This window comes from Haliotis asinina, chromosome 15, assembly GCF_037392515.1.
Source record: "Haliotis asinina isolate JCU_RB_2024 chromosome 15, JCU_Hal_asi_v2, whole genome shotgun sequence".
NCBI classification, from domain to species: Eukaryota; Metazoa; Mollusca; class Gastropoda; order Lepetellida; family Haliotidae; genus Haliotis; species Haliotis asinina.
In genome coordinates this window covers 40,296,661-40,313,395 of record NC_090294.1, presented here as the reverse complement: position 1 = coordinate 40,313,395, position 16,735 = coordinate 40,296,661, and the positions used below count along the sequence as shown (strand labels likewise).

The 16,735-nt window shown below is 37.7% G+C and overlaps 1 protein-coding gene across 1 annotated transcript; it reads right to left on the bottom strand.

The window, feature by feature from the left end:
* Positions 1-4,515: 4,515 nt before the first annotated feature.
* LOC137266344 (protein glass-like) lies at positions 4,516-10,165 on the bottom strand. The gene is made up of 2 exons (XM_067801830.1): positions 9,975-10,165; positions 4,516-5,656 (listed from the first exon to the last, which is right to left on the bottom strand). Exons 1-2 carry the CDS (start codon positions 10,163-10,165, stop codon positions 4,516-4,518), a joined length of 1,332 nt encoding a protein of 443 aa, XP_067657931.1.
* Positions 10,166-16,735: the final 6,570 nt, after the last annotated feature.

Below are 16,735 nucleotides of genomic sequence, written 5' to 3'. Positions count from 1 at the left end.
CATCGGCAACATTTACTTGTAAGAGGCTACTAACGAGATCGGGTGGTCAGACTCACTGACTTGTTGACACATGCCATCCAGTTGCAAAGATAGATGCTTATGTTGTTGATCAGTGGATTGTGTGGTCAAAACTCGATTATCTAAAATTTACCAGCATTGAGATAACAGTGCAACGTGTGCAACGTTAAAGAACAAACAAACGGATAAAAGTTTACGTCTCGCTATGTGAAGAAAACGTTTAGCAATGCCGCAGTTGAGATAACTGTTAAGCAGATATGTAATTATGAAATTTGTACACCAATGTGCTAGGCGCCGTCACAGTATGTGGCCATGATAAGTATATTTCTTCCATTATTCTTAAGCACTTCACGCCAATTATCTTCTCATTGTTTAAACTTACACTGCCCCAAACTGACAAATGGAAATAGTTAGGAATTTTAATCAACCAATATGTTGACCTCAACGAAGATAATTAACACTTACTGATCTGTGTGTGCTAGTGTCAAGAATAGACGATCGTGATTCAGCCGGAATGGAAGAAAGAGGAAATTCTTAATAATTAGAAATCAGTTTGTAATTAATTTGCTTTCGTTCATATTCTTACAAAATCTGTTATATTTCATGTGATTTTTATGAGATAGAAAATACGAAAAACAAAAAGCACATAACATAAAAACGAAATAAAGAACACATAGTATAATAAGCAGTTTTCCGAAATAGACACCTGAACTAGAATATTTTACGTATTACACACTAAAAGTGAACTCACGGACGGGTGGTATAATGCCGAGGAAAGGTTAAGGATGAATATATAGTCGAGGGTATTCATTTAAATAAAAGCGACAAAATCTGTTCCACTTCTATACGAAATCTCTGCAGAAAAAAAAGACGATATTACAATTCCGACCATAATCTCATGAACCACTACCGGCATCAAAATAGTGGTGACACCAGGTGTTCTTGAAAATGTGAACTTATTCATACGTTTTGGTGCTAGATTTCTCCAATCCAGTGGAAACGGGGCGACATAGACATGGACGTTTAATGTGGCATAGTAAACACATTGTAGGTGGGCAGATATCTGCATGAACTATACGGCGATCTAAATGTCCATCCTCGACAATTTAGCATTTTTTATTATTAAAAATGGTTACAATGATATATGGGTTTGTAAAGTGAAATGAAATCATTTGATATATATTGTAAGTGCATGTATATCTATACATACATAGATGTGTATTAATGATAAAACTACTGTTAGCCTATAGAATTGAATAAATTGATTTACTTTGTCTATTATTTTGCTTTGAAGAACTCAAACATTACTTGTATACTTCTCCAATATTACACATTGCATATAATATAATATGGTACACTAGGTGAGACCGAAAGTGACTGTCTCCATCCTCCCTTCCTCCACCAGCCTGTATCTGTCACAGCCTAAATTGTGAGGGTGCGTTTCGACCACGACACTGAAATTCCAAATTTATGACGACTGGATTTATTTAATAATTTAATTTACACATATTTGATTTTTGGATTTAATCATAAATTTACAATCTTTAGCGAAGCATAATTAAACTGAAAAGTCATATATACCAGTATCGAAAACCCAATTAATTTTTTTCAGCTAGAGACTTCATCAAACACGATCGGATGCACTTTCTCTTTTGCCGTGTAGATCTGGATTCATTTTAGTTTTTAGTTTTTTATTTTCATGTTCATATGTCGAATATTTACAACATCGGATTGTCAACATTAACGGGTTTCGTGCGGTCACGACGTTAGATAAACGCATCAGTTCACGATAAAGGGCCATTTTCCATTTATATTATTTTCCCAGATGAGTTTGAACATAGCATCGTGGAAGTACAACGTTTGAATACAATATTATGAGCTTCGATAGATAAATACAATACTAGTTATCGGAAAGAAATCTTTTTCCACTAAAAACACGACATATTTGGTATTAGCCTGCTGAACAGCACTTTTCGAAAATTTGTACTTTGTATTGGAATTCCATTCCTTCGTTCTTTCCTTCGTAGAAGGATCTGATATTTTAATTTGACTTATATAGTAGTAGCAGTAGCAGCACCAGCAACAGCAGCTGTAGTAGTAGCAGTGGTAGTAGCAGCAGTAGCAGTAGTGGTAGTGGTGGTTTTGGTGGTATTGCTACTGTGAGTTGCATCGTTTCATTTAGTTTAATTGTACATGTTACTCCTGTTGTTTTGCATAATTTTCTTTTAATGTTGAGATATCAAATGTGAATAACTTGTTCGAGCCGTACAACGGTATAAAATACTGTATCGAAACGTCGCACTCACGAAATGAAGAAGTTCGTGTCCATAAAGTTTGATCAATTGTGAAAGTGAGTTTCATGTTTCAAAACACACAATTGTTGTTAGGCTTTTAAAAGAGAACTTAAACTGCCTCATACACAATATATTTATCATCCCGGCACAAACAATTCTATGAAAAGAAATATTTGAAGATGCTGCAAAATTAGTTCATCAAGTATTTTCATGATGAAATTTTATTTGTTTGTTTGTATAATAATGTTTACCAACCTCCTAGAACAACAAACAGTTGATCTCTTTAAACGGTTCCTTTATGAACCGAACATTCTGCAAGCTCTGTTACCTACTACAACACGGTATGATCTGGTGAATCTAACTTTATTCAAATGTATATATTTCATATCTCTATAAAATTCATATTCTGCATTTTGGAGACGAACTAGTTTGTGTTCTGTCAGTGAAAAACACAGACTACCCGAATGCTTGCATTCAATGGCATAAACAAATGCAAACTCGACAAAACGACAATAGTAAATATAATGCAGCACTTATTGTAAAGGTCCACATATACGATATTGTTGACATACATAGCGCACAATAGAGTTAACATCGGTAATGTAAACATGCACAATGTAAACATGCACAATGTACGTCAGTGACAATGACAATGCACAGTAGACAATGCACAGTAGTGTTAACATACATTGTGCACGTCGGTGTTAACATAGACGGAAATGTTAACATATTTAACGGCATAGAGTTAACATATGCATGTCATTGTTGAAATACATCAGTTTTAACATTTTGTATGTTAACAAAGACAGTTGTAACACAACCACTGCACGGCAGTGTTAACATACAAACTGCACGTCCGTTGTAACATTCTCTATGTTAACAAAGACAGTTTTAAGATATCCACTGCACGGTAGTGTTAACATTCACAATGGACGTCTTTGTTAACATATAGAATGAAGTTCTTTGTTCATATACAAAATGCACGTCTCTTTTAACATTCTGTGTGTTAACACACAATTTAATACATACATCGCATGATAGTGTTGACATATGCAATGCATGTCATTGTTAACATGCAAAATACACTTGTTTGTTAACATACAAAATGCACTAAAATGCACTTCAGTTGAAAGATACACAAATACGCCATTGTCTACTTACTGTGTATATCCATATACGCTAAAAAGGAATATTGTAGCACTTTTGTTAGATTGTTCACACAGCAAAATGATCACACAAACACCACCATATCTAAGTACAGACGCCTACTGTCACTGACAACTTGAAACCGGGATTAACGTCAATGGCTGTCTCATCTATAAACGAACGTCCAAGCTATATGTCCATCTGATGTGTGAACATTGATATGTAAATTAATTCCTTGTTCTAGTTGTCCATCATTAAAACATATTCATGCCTGTCTATTATAGACTGTCAAGAACAAGATAACACCGACATTTTGATATACAGTTGGAAATCTTATGGCTGGTATTCCGACAATTTGTATTTAGTCTGGACAAATTCTAACTACAGTTTACAGTCCACTGGTCACGGCACGCAGAATAAACACAGATAGTGTCAATGAACGATGGTAATTCCACGCCAGCAATTTCTACACACACTGCCAGCTACGACTTGCTTGACGTCTGTGCACATCACATCGGTGAACGGAAGGATTCGTTCCGTCACCATTTCCGTCAGCCTTCAGCAACACACGTGAGACAGATAGTGCACAGGCATCCAGACCAGCTCCACTTCAATATCTCACCTTATCGAAAACGTATGTATTTTCCGTTTTAATATAAAAGACAAAACAAACAAAAAGTTGAAACTAGTTGCCGTTGATCTTTGTCGGTAACGACTGTTGGTGGCTAAGGCCAGTGGTTGTCGGAATTTGTTTAATCCAGGGGATTTTATTCGAACCGTGCAGTCCGGATTGACAAGGTTAAAAGAGTGTCAGATTTCACTTCCCTGTCAAGCAGTCGTAGTTGCAAGAATATTCTTTGTCCAGTCGGCGAATGATCCAGATGTTATCAAACCAATGCATTTATTAAAGCGCCATTTGCACAATCTACATGGCTTGAAATACAGTTTCAATGCGCTGAATAAGTTGGTTGTTTCAGTGGAAAAGGTGGAAAAGGACTAAATTCCATTCAAAATGCATCTACATGTTGAGTAAACAAGCGCACTGTTCTTTGAGAATTCAGCCGGTGTTTGTATGCACACGCATATGTCGGTTGAGATTTCCAGACTGGGAAAACCTCAGAAGACATAACTTGCACTGGTACGGTTTCTCGCCACTGTGTATCCGGAGGTGTTTGGTCAGGGTGGAACTGTCCGAAAATGCCTTTTTACAGAGTCGACACCGGTAAGGACGTTCGCCGGAGTGGGTCCGCATGTGGGTGGTCACTGACGAGCTCTGTGAGAAGCGTCGATCACAGATGGGACATCGGAATGGTTTCTCCCCACTATGTGTTCTGATGTGTGCTGTGAGGTTTGCAGCCTGAGAGAATGACTTGTTACATGTTGTACACTTGTAAGGTTTCTCCCCCGAGTGAGTTCTCAGGTGGGTTTTCAGGGTACTAGGCCGTGCATATGTCTTGCCGCAGATCCTGCACATGTTGGTCTTCAGCGAGTTAGGATCCATCCCCGGGGGTGGAGGGGGAGTTTTGTCTGGCAGGAACTTAGACCGTTTCAGGTGACCCATAGTGCAAAACCTCGTGGCGTCCTTGAAGGATTCTGAATGCTTGTAATAGATACCGCCCCTCCCATCAGCCATGGGCCGGAAGTCTGACGTGAAGCTGTATGCTGGGGTGTATGGTTGGGCGTTGTAACCCCCATACTGAGGCTGTAGACTTTGAGGGTGGGGGTGACCTGGGTGGTACTGCCCCAGGGTGGGACTCTGTGGCTGTGGGGGCCACTGCTGAGGGGGTACCGGGCTGTATTGGGTGTTACCGAGCCCGGGGGGCATCCCGACGTTCATGCTCATTGAGACGTTAACGCTCATTGACGGGAAGTGGACGTTGGCTTGAGGCGTCGGCTGACCAGAAGTACTGGGTCCGGGATCCGGGTACTGACTTGCGTACTGAGACGGAGGCGGTGCTGGATAGGAGTTATGAAACACGGGTCCCTGATGGCTCACAGGATAGCCAAGACCTTGATGGTTCTGATGGGTCAGAGGTCCCGTGTTCATCATCTGGCTGTGACCGAGGTGCGACATGGGCGGCGGTGGGGAGAGCGGCGACAACTGACCACTGAACTGAGGGTGGACGACAGCGTGTTTTAGGGACAGCAAGGCATCTGCAATGTCGTGGGGGGCTTTCTCCTTAAACACCGTCAGGTCCCTGAAAGCAAATCCAAGTTCAAAACACTTGATATTTAGAATTAAAATTTACGTATGTTTATTCAAACTCCTACGCAGTAAGGTGTGAAATCCGTACCGTATGAATACGCCACGCAAGAGACTGACCAGGGCGAGGCAAATTGGCCGAAATGAGCTAGACCTAATCAGGCGTGATCAGCTCAGCTGCAACAACGCGGGAGTGCGAGGAGGGAGGTCAATTTTTAGCAGACGAGAATTAACCGCAGCAGACGACAGTCATTAAATCTCAAAGTGACACCTCAACAACATGCTATACGATACACCGGTACACACGGCAGTGTTTGAAGAATATACATTAAGTAAGCAATTCACATGCCAGGCCACCAAGCTGACAACAATCTGTTCGCATGGTACAAGCGCTCAACAAACCCAGCCTGCTAGAACCCTGTCCCATCGTAAGCTCGGGTAATGCCCCACAGTTTAGGAAGTATTCTCCTGGAGGGAAAAGTGACTCAAAGAATTTGACTAAACATTGTGATTTGTGAATGAAGTGCTTGTTACATACATCCATCGTACAATAGAGAACCACTTAAATTACTCGCGGGACGTGTCGAGTCCCTACGTAAACATGACTGAGAATACAGTTCAGCACCGTGTTGGTAAACAGTGTCGACAAAACACGAACCATAATCAGCGATCACTGGTGTACTTCTCTTCCTAAATACTATTGTTACCTGTTGCTGTTACTCGCTTACGTTTATTGTGTAAACATTACAAAATCCGTCTATTAGACAGTATCAGAAGTTTAAACTAATGCTGAGATTGTTATGTTCAGCTCCCACCACGCTTGTACATGCTCTGTCTAATGTAACATTGTGTCTCTTGCATCTGTTTAATGTAACATTGTGTCTCTTGCATCTGTCCAATGTAACAATGTGTCTCTTGCATCTGTCCAATGTAACAATGTGTCTCTTGCATCTCTCCAATGTAACATTGTGTCGCTTGCATCTGTTTAATGTAACCTTAAGTCTCTTGCACTTGTCTAATGTAATACTGAGTGTCTTGCATCTGTCTATTGGAATATTGTGTCTTTTTTGCTTCTGTCTAATATAGCACTGTGTGTTTTGTATCTATCTAATGTAACATTGTATCTTTTGCATTTGTAGCACAATGCATCTTGCATCTGCACAATGTTATACACATCTGACTCTTTGAATACGGTTCATTTCGCATCTGTCTGATGTAGTATAGTGCAAACTGCAGCTGCTTAGCGTAATAGTCAGCATTTGCATCTTTCCGATTAAATATAGTGCATCTTGCAACTGCATCGGCATAATGTATTGTCCTTTTCATATCTGCCAACTGGAAAATGTGAAACCTCTCCAACGTCATATATATTTTTTTCTTTCTGTCTATTGTAATATTGTGCGTCTTGTACCTGTTTAATGTAGCATTATGCATCCAGCATGTTGTTCTTTCATCCACTTTATTGCACGTCCTGCATATGTATCTAGTATACACATAGTTTATTTTGTTCCCGTCTAATTTAACAACTATAATTAATATTTTGATATAAAATTATTAATATACCGTAATAACACATTTATATATGATTATGACAAGTATGAAAATATAATCATAACGTCTGATAGATAATCACCTTCTCTTGCTTGCAGTAGGATAACACGGACAGTACGGAACATGTATGCCTTCATAATTATTTCATATTATTTATAGCATACATTTATAGATAACGAACTATTAACATGCTACCAGTTGAAGTATGCACGTTCATAATAAACACTAGTATTTTCAAAGTGGAACACTAACGACATGTCCCTCTTGTCAATAGTACATAGATCGTTTCTGTGTATTTTCAACTATGCTAGACGGGATTTAATATATCGGAAGATGGAAGCATAACTAAAATTTGAGACTCGGCATTTTAGAAAAACACTGAGGGATGTGTCCAACGTGTCTGGAGAGAGTATAGTGCTGCCGAGCTACCTAAAGCATATAGTTAACCATTAAACATGTATTCGAACGCTACACAAATGTACTTCATGAACATGCAACATACAATAGACATTTTTGTCGGATACTATATGAGATAAAGGGAAGTACTGCATTTTAATGACACATAAAATAAATTGTTTAAAAAATATGTCAGTTATAATACAATTGTATAGCCATAACCAACAATGTGAATTTTCAGACTTAATTTACTGTATAAATGTTATAAAGTATTCACGCTGCAATAGATACATATGAGTGGTCGCTGTTCCATATATGTAACGAACGTTTTCAGGTTTTAACTAAGAAAGTCAACCCATCAAAAAACATATAATTATATATATAGTTATACCCTGATAAATATCAACTGTAAACAATAAGTAATTATTTATGTTCTCCTCCTTTATAGTTTCTTAATAATGTGTACATTTTTATGAATTACGTGTTACAGGCAATGTATACATCAATAATCCTGACTACATAATTCACATAAACCCCTGGTATTTCATAAACGAGACGACACAAAGGCTTTAAACAAATATATTACCAGTTCACAAATATTTACTTCAAATGAAATTATATATAAAGTGGCAGTTCACACTAAAATATTTGCTGTTATATCCAAATGTACATCTGAACTTATACCGACATATTTTGAAAACATAAGCGGTGAATTGTTTACGTTGCGCCAATCGAGGCCATGTCTAAAGAGATGATCGGATGCCGATCCAAATATTTTCGTGTGGTATGGGTGCTCAATATGCAAACAATAAATATTGCAAACTGTATCATTTAAGGGCATTTAGAAGCCGGTATATAATTTTATGGATACACAACTTCTTTTTCACAATTGATACGTCTATGCGATGTAAACGTGAACATCATTGTCAAGCAAGTGCTGGCGTGCTTCATAACGATGTTTTCATCTACACCGAAATGTCGCATCTCTTGCACTAAAGAAATTGTCTATCCATAAAAAAGCGTTCCTAAAAGGCTTTAAGTTTTCTTGTTATCTGATAATTCGTAATCTGATAATTCATAACAAAGAACATATTAAATTTATTACATAAAATGGAATATAGAAATAATAGTGTTTGTTGAAAATATCGAAAGACAAAGCAAAACAAAAACCGCGTCTCTTTTCGTCATAAATAAACCAATATTCGTCTCTCTTTTGGTAATAACGTAGGGGGTGGTTATTGACTCTTCTCGTAACTATCGTTTGAGCTAACATATTGATTCTACTTCAAATAAGAAATAACATAAACATGCTACAATGAATGATACATCATGACTATCTTAAATATTTATGGAACCATCTTAGGGATTGCCCCAGTGTATGACTGATGCGTTGCCTGCTGAGATCCTATAATTTTGTATTGTTTTAGCGCATTCTTATTTTGACCTTTGCAGATTTCTCTCTGAACTTGCGCCTCGTGGCAAATTTCAAGTTTATTTAATATATTCGCTTGTACATTTTAGAAAATAAATGACTGCTGGACATCACTACAGAGCAGCCGCGAAACTAACTGGTAACTCCAAATTGTTTCACTGAAGAACATGTTAACCACTATCGGTAATAATATTCTCTAAATGCCAGGCACATAAGCTAGAATTATTTTCTAGAAAGGGTTAAAGCACGTTTTAGAAATATCCCTGAAATTCAAAGGTGCCAGCAATGCCTTACCTTTCTAAAATTGATGCCGTAAATTTACAATGACGCTCAATAAACAGCGCTTATTTCAAATGAAATCTACAAATGAGCTGATATATTTATACCTTTTTCATTGTAAAATATATTAAATAACACTTCATGAATTTTACATTATTTTAGCAAGCGCGCCAACAATGGCTGACAGCACGAACTTCCCGACAACTAGCACTGTTATAGATTCACAGCAATGTTCCATATGATTAATAATATACAACATTTCATATGATTCATGAAAATATGATTTTAATGCAAGATATTTATTGGTAATCTGCACATTGCACTTAAACGTTTTGGTCAAGAATTTAGAACCTCAAAGCACTATATTTAAATGTTATACGATTGAATCAAGTCATTTTTGAGTCATAAAATATTGTAACGAAAGCATTACTCGACATTGTTTCGTGAATTTTATAATATAGCAATCGTTATATTTCACTGCAGATGACTTTCTTCATTGCAATGACAATTTTTAGTTACATTGAAAATCTTCACAGATACATAATACCATTCAATAATAATCTTAAAATATATAATTCTGGAAATGACAAGGTATCGATGACGTATCGATGAAGTATTGATGAGGTATCGATAATGTATCGATAGGTGTACCTACTTGTATCCAGGTGGACAGGGAGAAAACGAAAACACATTGGGGAACTGGTCGAACTCAAACGATGGCATGGACAAGGTGTTCATGTTCAACTCCGTAAATGATCGGGGGGACTCGGGGGATACCGAGTGCCTGCTCGGACTAGATCGCCAAACATCGGTATAGTTAGAGTTGGTAACATATGCCGGTTCCATTGAAATTCTGAAAGAAATATTCAACTTTTTAAAACATACCCACATGGAATTATTGGAATTCTACTGTCAACACATGTAACGTTTCGTGTTGCAAGAAAACGCATGTATACAGTAGGACTTTAGTGGTTAAATCCTCTCTGTATTGACATTCTCTTTTATAGCAATTATTGTTTTTTAGAACTGTAAGCACAATTTGTAAGATTGCTTTGAATTGCTGCACAAATGAAGCACAAGAATTAGATCCTGTTAGATCACTGTAGTTTATGGTAGCAAGTGTTTAAAAAGAATGGAAATGTTGTTTTAATGTTTGACACATTTCCACTGAATTTCTCAATTTATGGTAATGCATTCCGAATTTTGTGTACAATAACCTGTCAAACATCAGTAGATAAACGTTTATACGTTTTGCGTTTGAAGTTTAAACTATATGGGAATAGCAGTGACACTCAAGTGCGATTTCTATAGCAGATTTTGCACAGAAATAATAGCTTCACGACGATATTTGGCACCAGGCACTTACCTTGGTTTGGGGTGTTGGCCAGCCAAAGTAACGTCGTGCAAATGAGTCCATCTTTTAATTGAGTGAGGTGTTTAAATAAGACGGCCAGTCATCAATACCTGGTACACATCGAAAATTGAGACGACAGTGATTTAAAAGCTATCGCCGTCCGCCGCAGGGTTATAGCGCGCATGTGCAGATCTAAGGTTTCGCCATCTTTTTATTTGTGCCTCCTCAATCTACGACGAGGAAAGCTTGTGGGTTCTCTGGAGGCTTTCATTACCAGCTTATTGGCTAATGAGATTGGAGAAGCCACAAACGACACTTCTGATTGGTTGATGGGACGAATCCAAGAAAACGCGAGGAAATCACTTTGAAACTGAACACAAGCCATCTTGGCAACGTGTCGTCCGAGAAGCCATATATAGAATACGGTGCAGAATTTACAGCCCCACGAAATGAGTCGATGACTTTCAACATCACAGAGCTGTCACTGCACCAAGCTTTTTGTAGATGATACCTTTCTTATGCTTCTCAAGACAAATTACACACTTTGACGAGCTCGTGACGACGTCCACACGTGCGCGCATGCGTTGCGCGTGAAGGGCGATGTTGTTCTCAAAACAAGTAAACATGTGGACAGACCCCCCGTTACCTCCAATGAAGACATTCAAGAGGATTATTACTCTTCAGGGTGGCCTTTCACAGGAATCAAATGCACGGGTACGCGGAGGGTGAGGACGTGGCAGTGAAACATGGGTCGGTGCACACAGGCCGTACCCGTGTAAAGGGAGTCAGACAAGGAAATCTACCCCGTCCGCATGCTTTATCATTCCAAGATCAAGATATCAACATTGTCGGGTTATTTGGACAAATCCTGATCTTCCTCTTGAAGAGCCTTTGGCTAGTTAACGCATTTTCATATGTGTTAATCCAGCAATTCACAGACTGAACTCTCGAACATATCCTATCAGGCGTTGAAATCACAGTAATGGCTCTTTATACAAGGGTTTAAGTAATTTTATTATGATTCAATTATGATGAAATTTTAGATAGGACTTGATTCTATTACCCCGGTAGTGTTTTTAAAGCCGGTCTGTATTTCACATATGTTGACATTTAACACCTTCCAAGGTCGTTTAGAAAGACCATTTAGCGATATAATTATGTCAGTTTAACCCCTAACGAGATTTTAAATTGAATTTTGTATTGGCGGAGGCATACACCAATGGCGAGAGGGAACATGACTGCTGTTACAGATAGAACATTTGTGGGTACGTTCCAAAGTGAATATTTGTGGTAAATGGTTCAGTCGATTCTATTTCTGACGTATTTAGAGTCACTGTCATCTTCCCGCAAATCATGTTCTTGAGGTGAAATAATAAATATTTATTGTCGTATTTATTTTCAGTAAGAGTGTTCAGAACAATGCGTATATACAAGAGAGTACGTTCCACTTACATAGATTTCAGCCTGATGGCTGAGGTTACGTATACTAATCATACAATTCGCAACATGTATTACGATCGATTTTTAGATAAAATACGTTGTCGTGAACACCTTAATAGACATTGTACCCACTGTTAGTAATCATGCAAAATCGAATAAAATATATATTTTTCATTTTTTGAAATATCAGCAGTTCATCATAAAATGCACATCACTACTGAAATATAGATTGATTTTTTATGCCTATAAAACAACAGAAATGGTTCAATTTATAGACAAAATGACAATCTTTCGGAACCTACAACCGTTTCTTCTCTGAAGGGTAGAATATGTATTACTGGAGGGTGGCTGATTGCTTTGAAATTGTAAGGGAGGTTTTAGATTAAAATTAAAATTACGGACCTGCTTTGTTATAATATCCTTTTAATTCAACTGAGAACTAAAAACTTCCTTTTATTTAGTATATGTAGGATGGTTTTATTAACTTACAAAATTGATATTTAATATATTTCTTGACATCAAAACAGTAAAAGAAATAAACTTTTCATTGCCGACTTGAATCGGACGTTTCTTTGAACTTAATCGGAATATTCTTTATATTTGTGTGCCATACCTTTAAGTTCTACTAAACTTTGCTCTAAACTGTTACCTATTATATTTTCCCATTTAGAATAGCATAATATTATATCATAAAACGAAAATCATATAAAAAATTATAGAAATACATTTTACATATATTTTAACTGCCATTAGGTACTTGGAGAAAATGACAAATTTTGCTTGAAACAAATGACAAGTAATTAGCTAGTTTCTACTTCTCTCTACTTATACACAGCATTACTTTCTAATTTCTCTAAATGTATTTTTCTGTTTTCTGTTTCTGAGGGACAATACATGCGTACCCTTTCTGCGAACACCTGGTGTCATTACTGATTTTCATTGATCGGTGCATATAATTTTCACAACTAGTTTCTCCGGAAATTAAACTAAAGGGATGAGGATGTTTTCTTTCACATTGACATTGTATCCAAAATCGAAAATATCCTTTCCACATGTATAAAACATACCTGCTAACTTTATGATGAATATATATTTGTTTCAGCACTTTTACAGTTGTACGGTGTTGTTTGTTAATAAAGCGAGTCTGGGCCTGACAATCCTGTGGTTGCCACCTTGCGACACGATGGCAGGACATTTGTTTTTTAATCAGCAGTGGTACTAGGTGATAGCGAAAAGGTGAACGTGTCCTGAATTTTTTCTTCATGTCTGCCATGTCGTTATTGAGACCTTGAATGTTGTAACCTTGATCAAACAGTGTTGAAACCTTGTTCAGCAACGTCATTACTGAGGCCTTGAATGTTGAAACCTTGCTCAGCAGCGTCGTTACTGAGGCCTTGAATGTTGTAACCTTGATCAAACAATGTTGAAACCTTGATCAGCAATGTCATTACCTTGATCAGCAAGAGTGGCATAACGCTCTTTGAAATCCTGATAAACAGAGCACACTAAAGGCTAGAGCTGTAGGAATATTGCCCGACATGAAACTGCTGGAAAGGTGAAATCATCCCTTTCTCGTTTTGTCATTCTGAATCCTTATACATAGATCTGAATATCAAGCAGTTAATTCGGTCTCACTTACCACCTTAATCTCATGGTCAAGTTCAGATATAGTTAGATAGCAACTGTGAGATAGTTTCATTCCATTGTCGTACTTCAGGTAAGTCCATTTCCTTTTTAGATTTCATTTCATTGTATTTCCGTTTACCCTCCTGTGGAGTTTCATTATTTTCAAAGGCATCTTAATGGGGCCGGTGGGGGTGGCCTTGTGGTTAAAGCGATTGTTTGACACGCCATAGACCCGGGTTCGATTCCCCACATGGGTACAATGTGCAAAGCCCACTTCTGGTGTCCCATACCGTGTTATTGCTGGAATATGGCTAATAATAGCTTAAAACCCAACTCACTCACAGATTTATCTTTATGTCTGAAGTTGGATATTTCTAAATGCTGTGATCGGGAATCCTATTAGCAATCATATTTTGCTTTCTATTATTGCAATCATCATTGTTACGGATTTTTAAGAACAGCGTCTTCTAGTTTTCTGGGGAAAAGGGGAAAAGGAATTCAACCTTTAGTAAGAAACTATATGTATGCTATGAAATTGAAATCATACACTACTTGAAATTTGTAATGAGATGATCACATAAACGCAAGAACAGAAAAAGTATCATCCTCGCTTAATCTCCTCAATCCCATATACACATCTGTCTATTGGCGTGATTTTTAAAGAGCCCGGCAGCATCGTCTGTAGGGCTTTCTTTAATAGTTGAGCATAGTTTCCACATCACCTGAGTCCGGAATATCAGCAGGTGAATAATCAATTGAGCATTGGCAAATTTTCAAAAAGTGTCTTTGATGTTGTCTACCTACATATCAATTTATGATCCTTTTCGGGTAGATTTTGAGGGAACTTTTTTGTACTTTCCACCAGTTACTATCGACGCAGCTTTTATAACTTTGTTGTTTGTCTGTGGGAATTTCTGCTAAATACGTCATATAAATATTATAAGAAAATTATCATAACACTTTTAATGTGTCATTTTATATGGAAACAGAATTATTCATGCACACAAGACCACAACCAACCAAAACATTTAACTCTAAACATTTTGCATCCCCGTTTAATGATTAAACATGCCTGCAATATATGCATTACAAACAATTGTTAAAATTAGTAATATTTACACACGACGATTGAAACTTTATCGTAACTTAAGTTCTGGTGTTACCTGAAATCGAATAGAGATTTATAAGGTTATGATCGATGTTTTCGTTTAAATTACGATGACCAATAATAACTTCAACAGGGAGGGACAGGGTGTAACATATATACCTTGAAAGGAGACATTCAGAAATCTATAAAAAGACTACACGAAATCTAAGAAAACACTTCTCAAGTGACCACAATATGTGAACAAATTCCTGTATCGCTAGTTATGTCACATACGTAAAGAAAAAGGTAACGCTAATTATATTAAAATGGTATTGTAATACAAGACATACTCACAATAATTCTCGCCAATATTCAGTTGGAACTGGTCTTCAGATCCCGTAGTCTTCAGCGTTTAGATGCGACTAACGGGGTCGGGTGGGCATGCTGAATGTGCAGATCGATGGTTAAGTTATCAGTCACTGGACTGTCTGGTTCAAAATCGATTATTTAGAGACAGCCGTCACGCAGCTCGAAAACTGCAGAATGGAGCGTTAAACAAAAAGCGACAAAAAATAATGAACCTGTCATCCATATCGTGACGACGGAAAGTCGTACAAAAAGTATAATTTTTTTAAGTATAATAAAAACCATGCAAGTAGTATAGGCACCTATACTACTGATGCACTTCTATAGCACCTAATTTCCAATCGTTGGTAGCTCGATCAGTGGTGCTTCGCAAACAGAGTTATTGTTTGAAGAGGACATCATGTCGCGGCGGAATGACTCCACAGAGTCCCAAGATTTGAGGAGCTGAAGCGAGGGTTGTTGGGGCGACAACAGAAAAAGCCTGGCTAGAATGCTTTGTTCTCGTAAAGGATTCATCAGATGAGCAGAGTCTAAATAATATATTTATACGTATTCGAACCTGTCACTGGAAAACTGTATCTCAACAGGATGATCACAGAGTACATTTAAAACCAGTTTGGATTACTAGTTTAAATGCTAAATGAATATTCAACAGCACGTACAATGTAACCTCGGGATATAGTTCGCCAGTAGACTAAAGATAGGTCGTAGGGACAATGTTTCCGTTTCCGATATGGTTCCCCAGCCGGATTTACACAATTCCTTTCTTCACTGCACGCAATTTTCACAAACAAGGTGAACAACACTCTCACATACACCTGGATGAACCGTGTCTGTAAACACTCCGAGGACACCGCCACTTACCATTTTAGTATTTGCACTATGTCAAAAAGTTCTGGAAGCTCAATTCCTTTCAAATTTCCAAAGATTAAATCAGGATTAGATGGTATCCACGGGGGGAACGTTCACTCCAACTTTCCACATTTCTGGGTGTATGATAAAACTCAGAAGCATCACTGTTGTGTTTCATCACTGTGGGGAATTCCTGTCAGTTTCTCCATGTATTTGGAATCAGTCCGTCCACGGTAGCCTCATTTCAAGAATAGTGTGAGGAAATTAAAAAACTGTCTTCATTGCAGTGCTGTTCAGTTTAATTTTGGTGTCAGATAAATCTGACGAGAATACTGATAGACACCGAGAAGAGAAACGTCAAAAAAACATCAGACTCATTAGTGAGTGAGTTTGGTTTTACGCCGCTTTTAGCAATGCTTCAACAAAATCACGGCAGGGTACACCAGAAATGATTTTTTTCACACTTTGTATCCATGTGGGGAATCAAACCCGGGCCTCCAGCGTGACGTGCGAACGCCTTGCCCATTCTGTGTTAAACCTACTATTGAAACTGAACTGTGCTCAGACCTCTTTCAACAATTTTATCTTTCCATCTTGCAACAAACTTATTTCATTATTTACACCAAGAAGCAATGCTACCATAAACAATCTTGCTAAATTTGTTTGTTTTTTAGCTCAGAAGAAACGAAAT

Excerpts from the sequence above, each read along its gene's own strand:
- LOC137266344 (XM_067801830.1), bottom strand. The coding sequence starts at position 10,165 with ATGGAACCGGCATATGTTACCAACTCTAACTATACCGATGTTTGGCGA. Across the intron at positions 5,657-9,974 it reads CCCTGTCCACCTGGATACAA|GGACCTGACGGTGTTTAAGG; the intron begins GTAGGTACACCT and ends ATTTGCTTTCAG.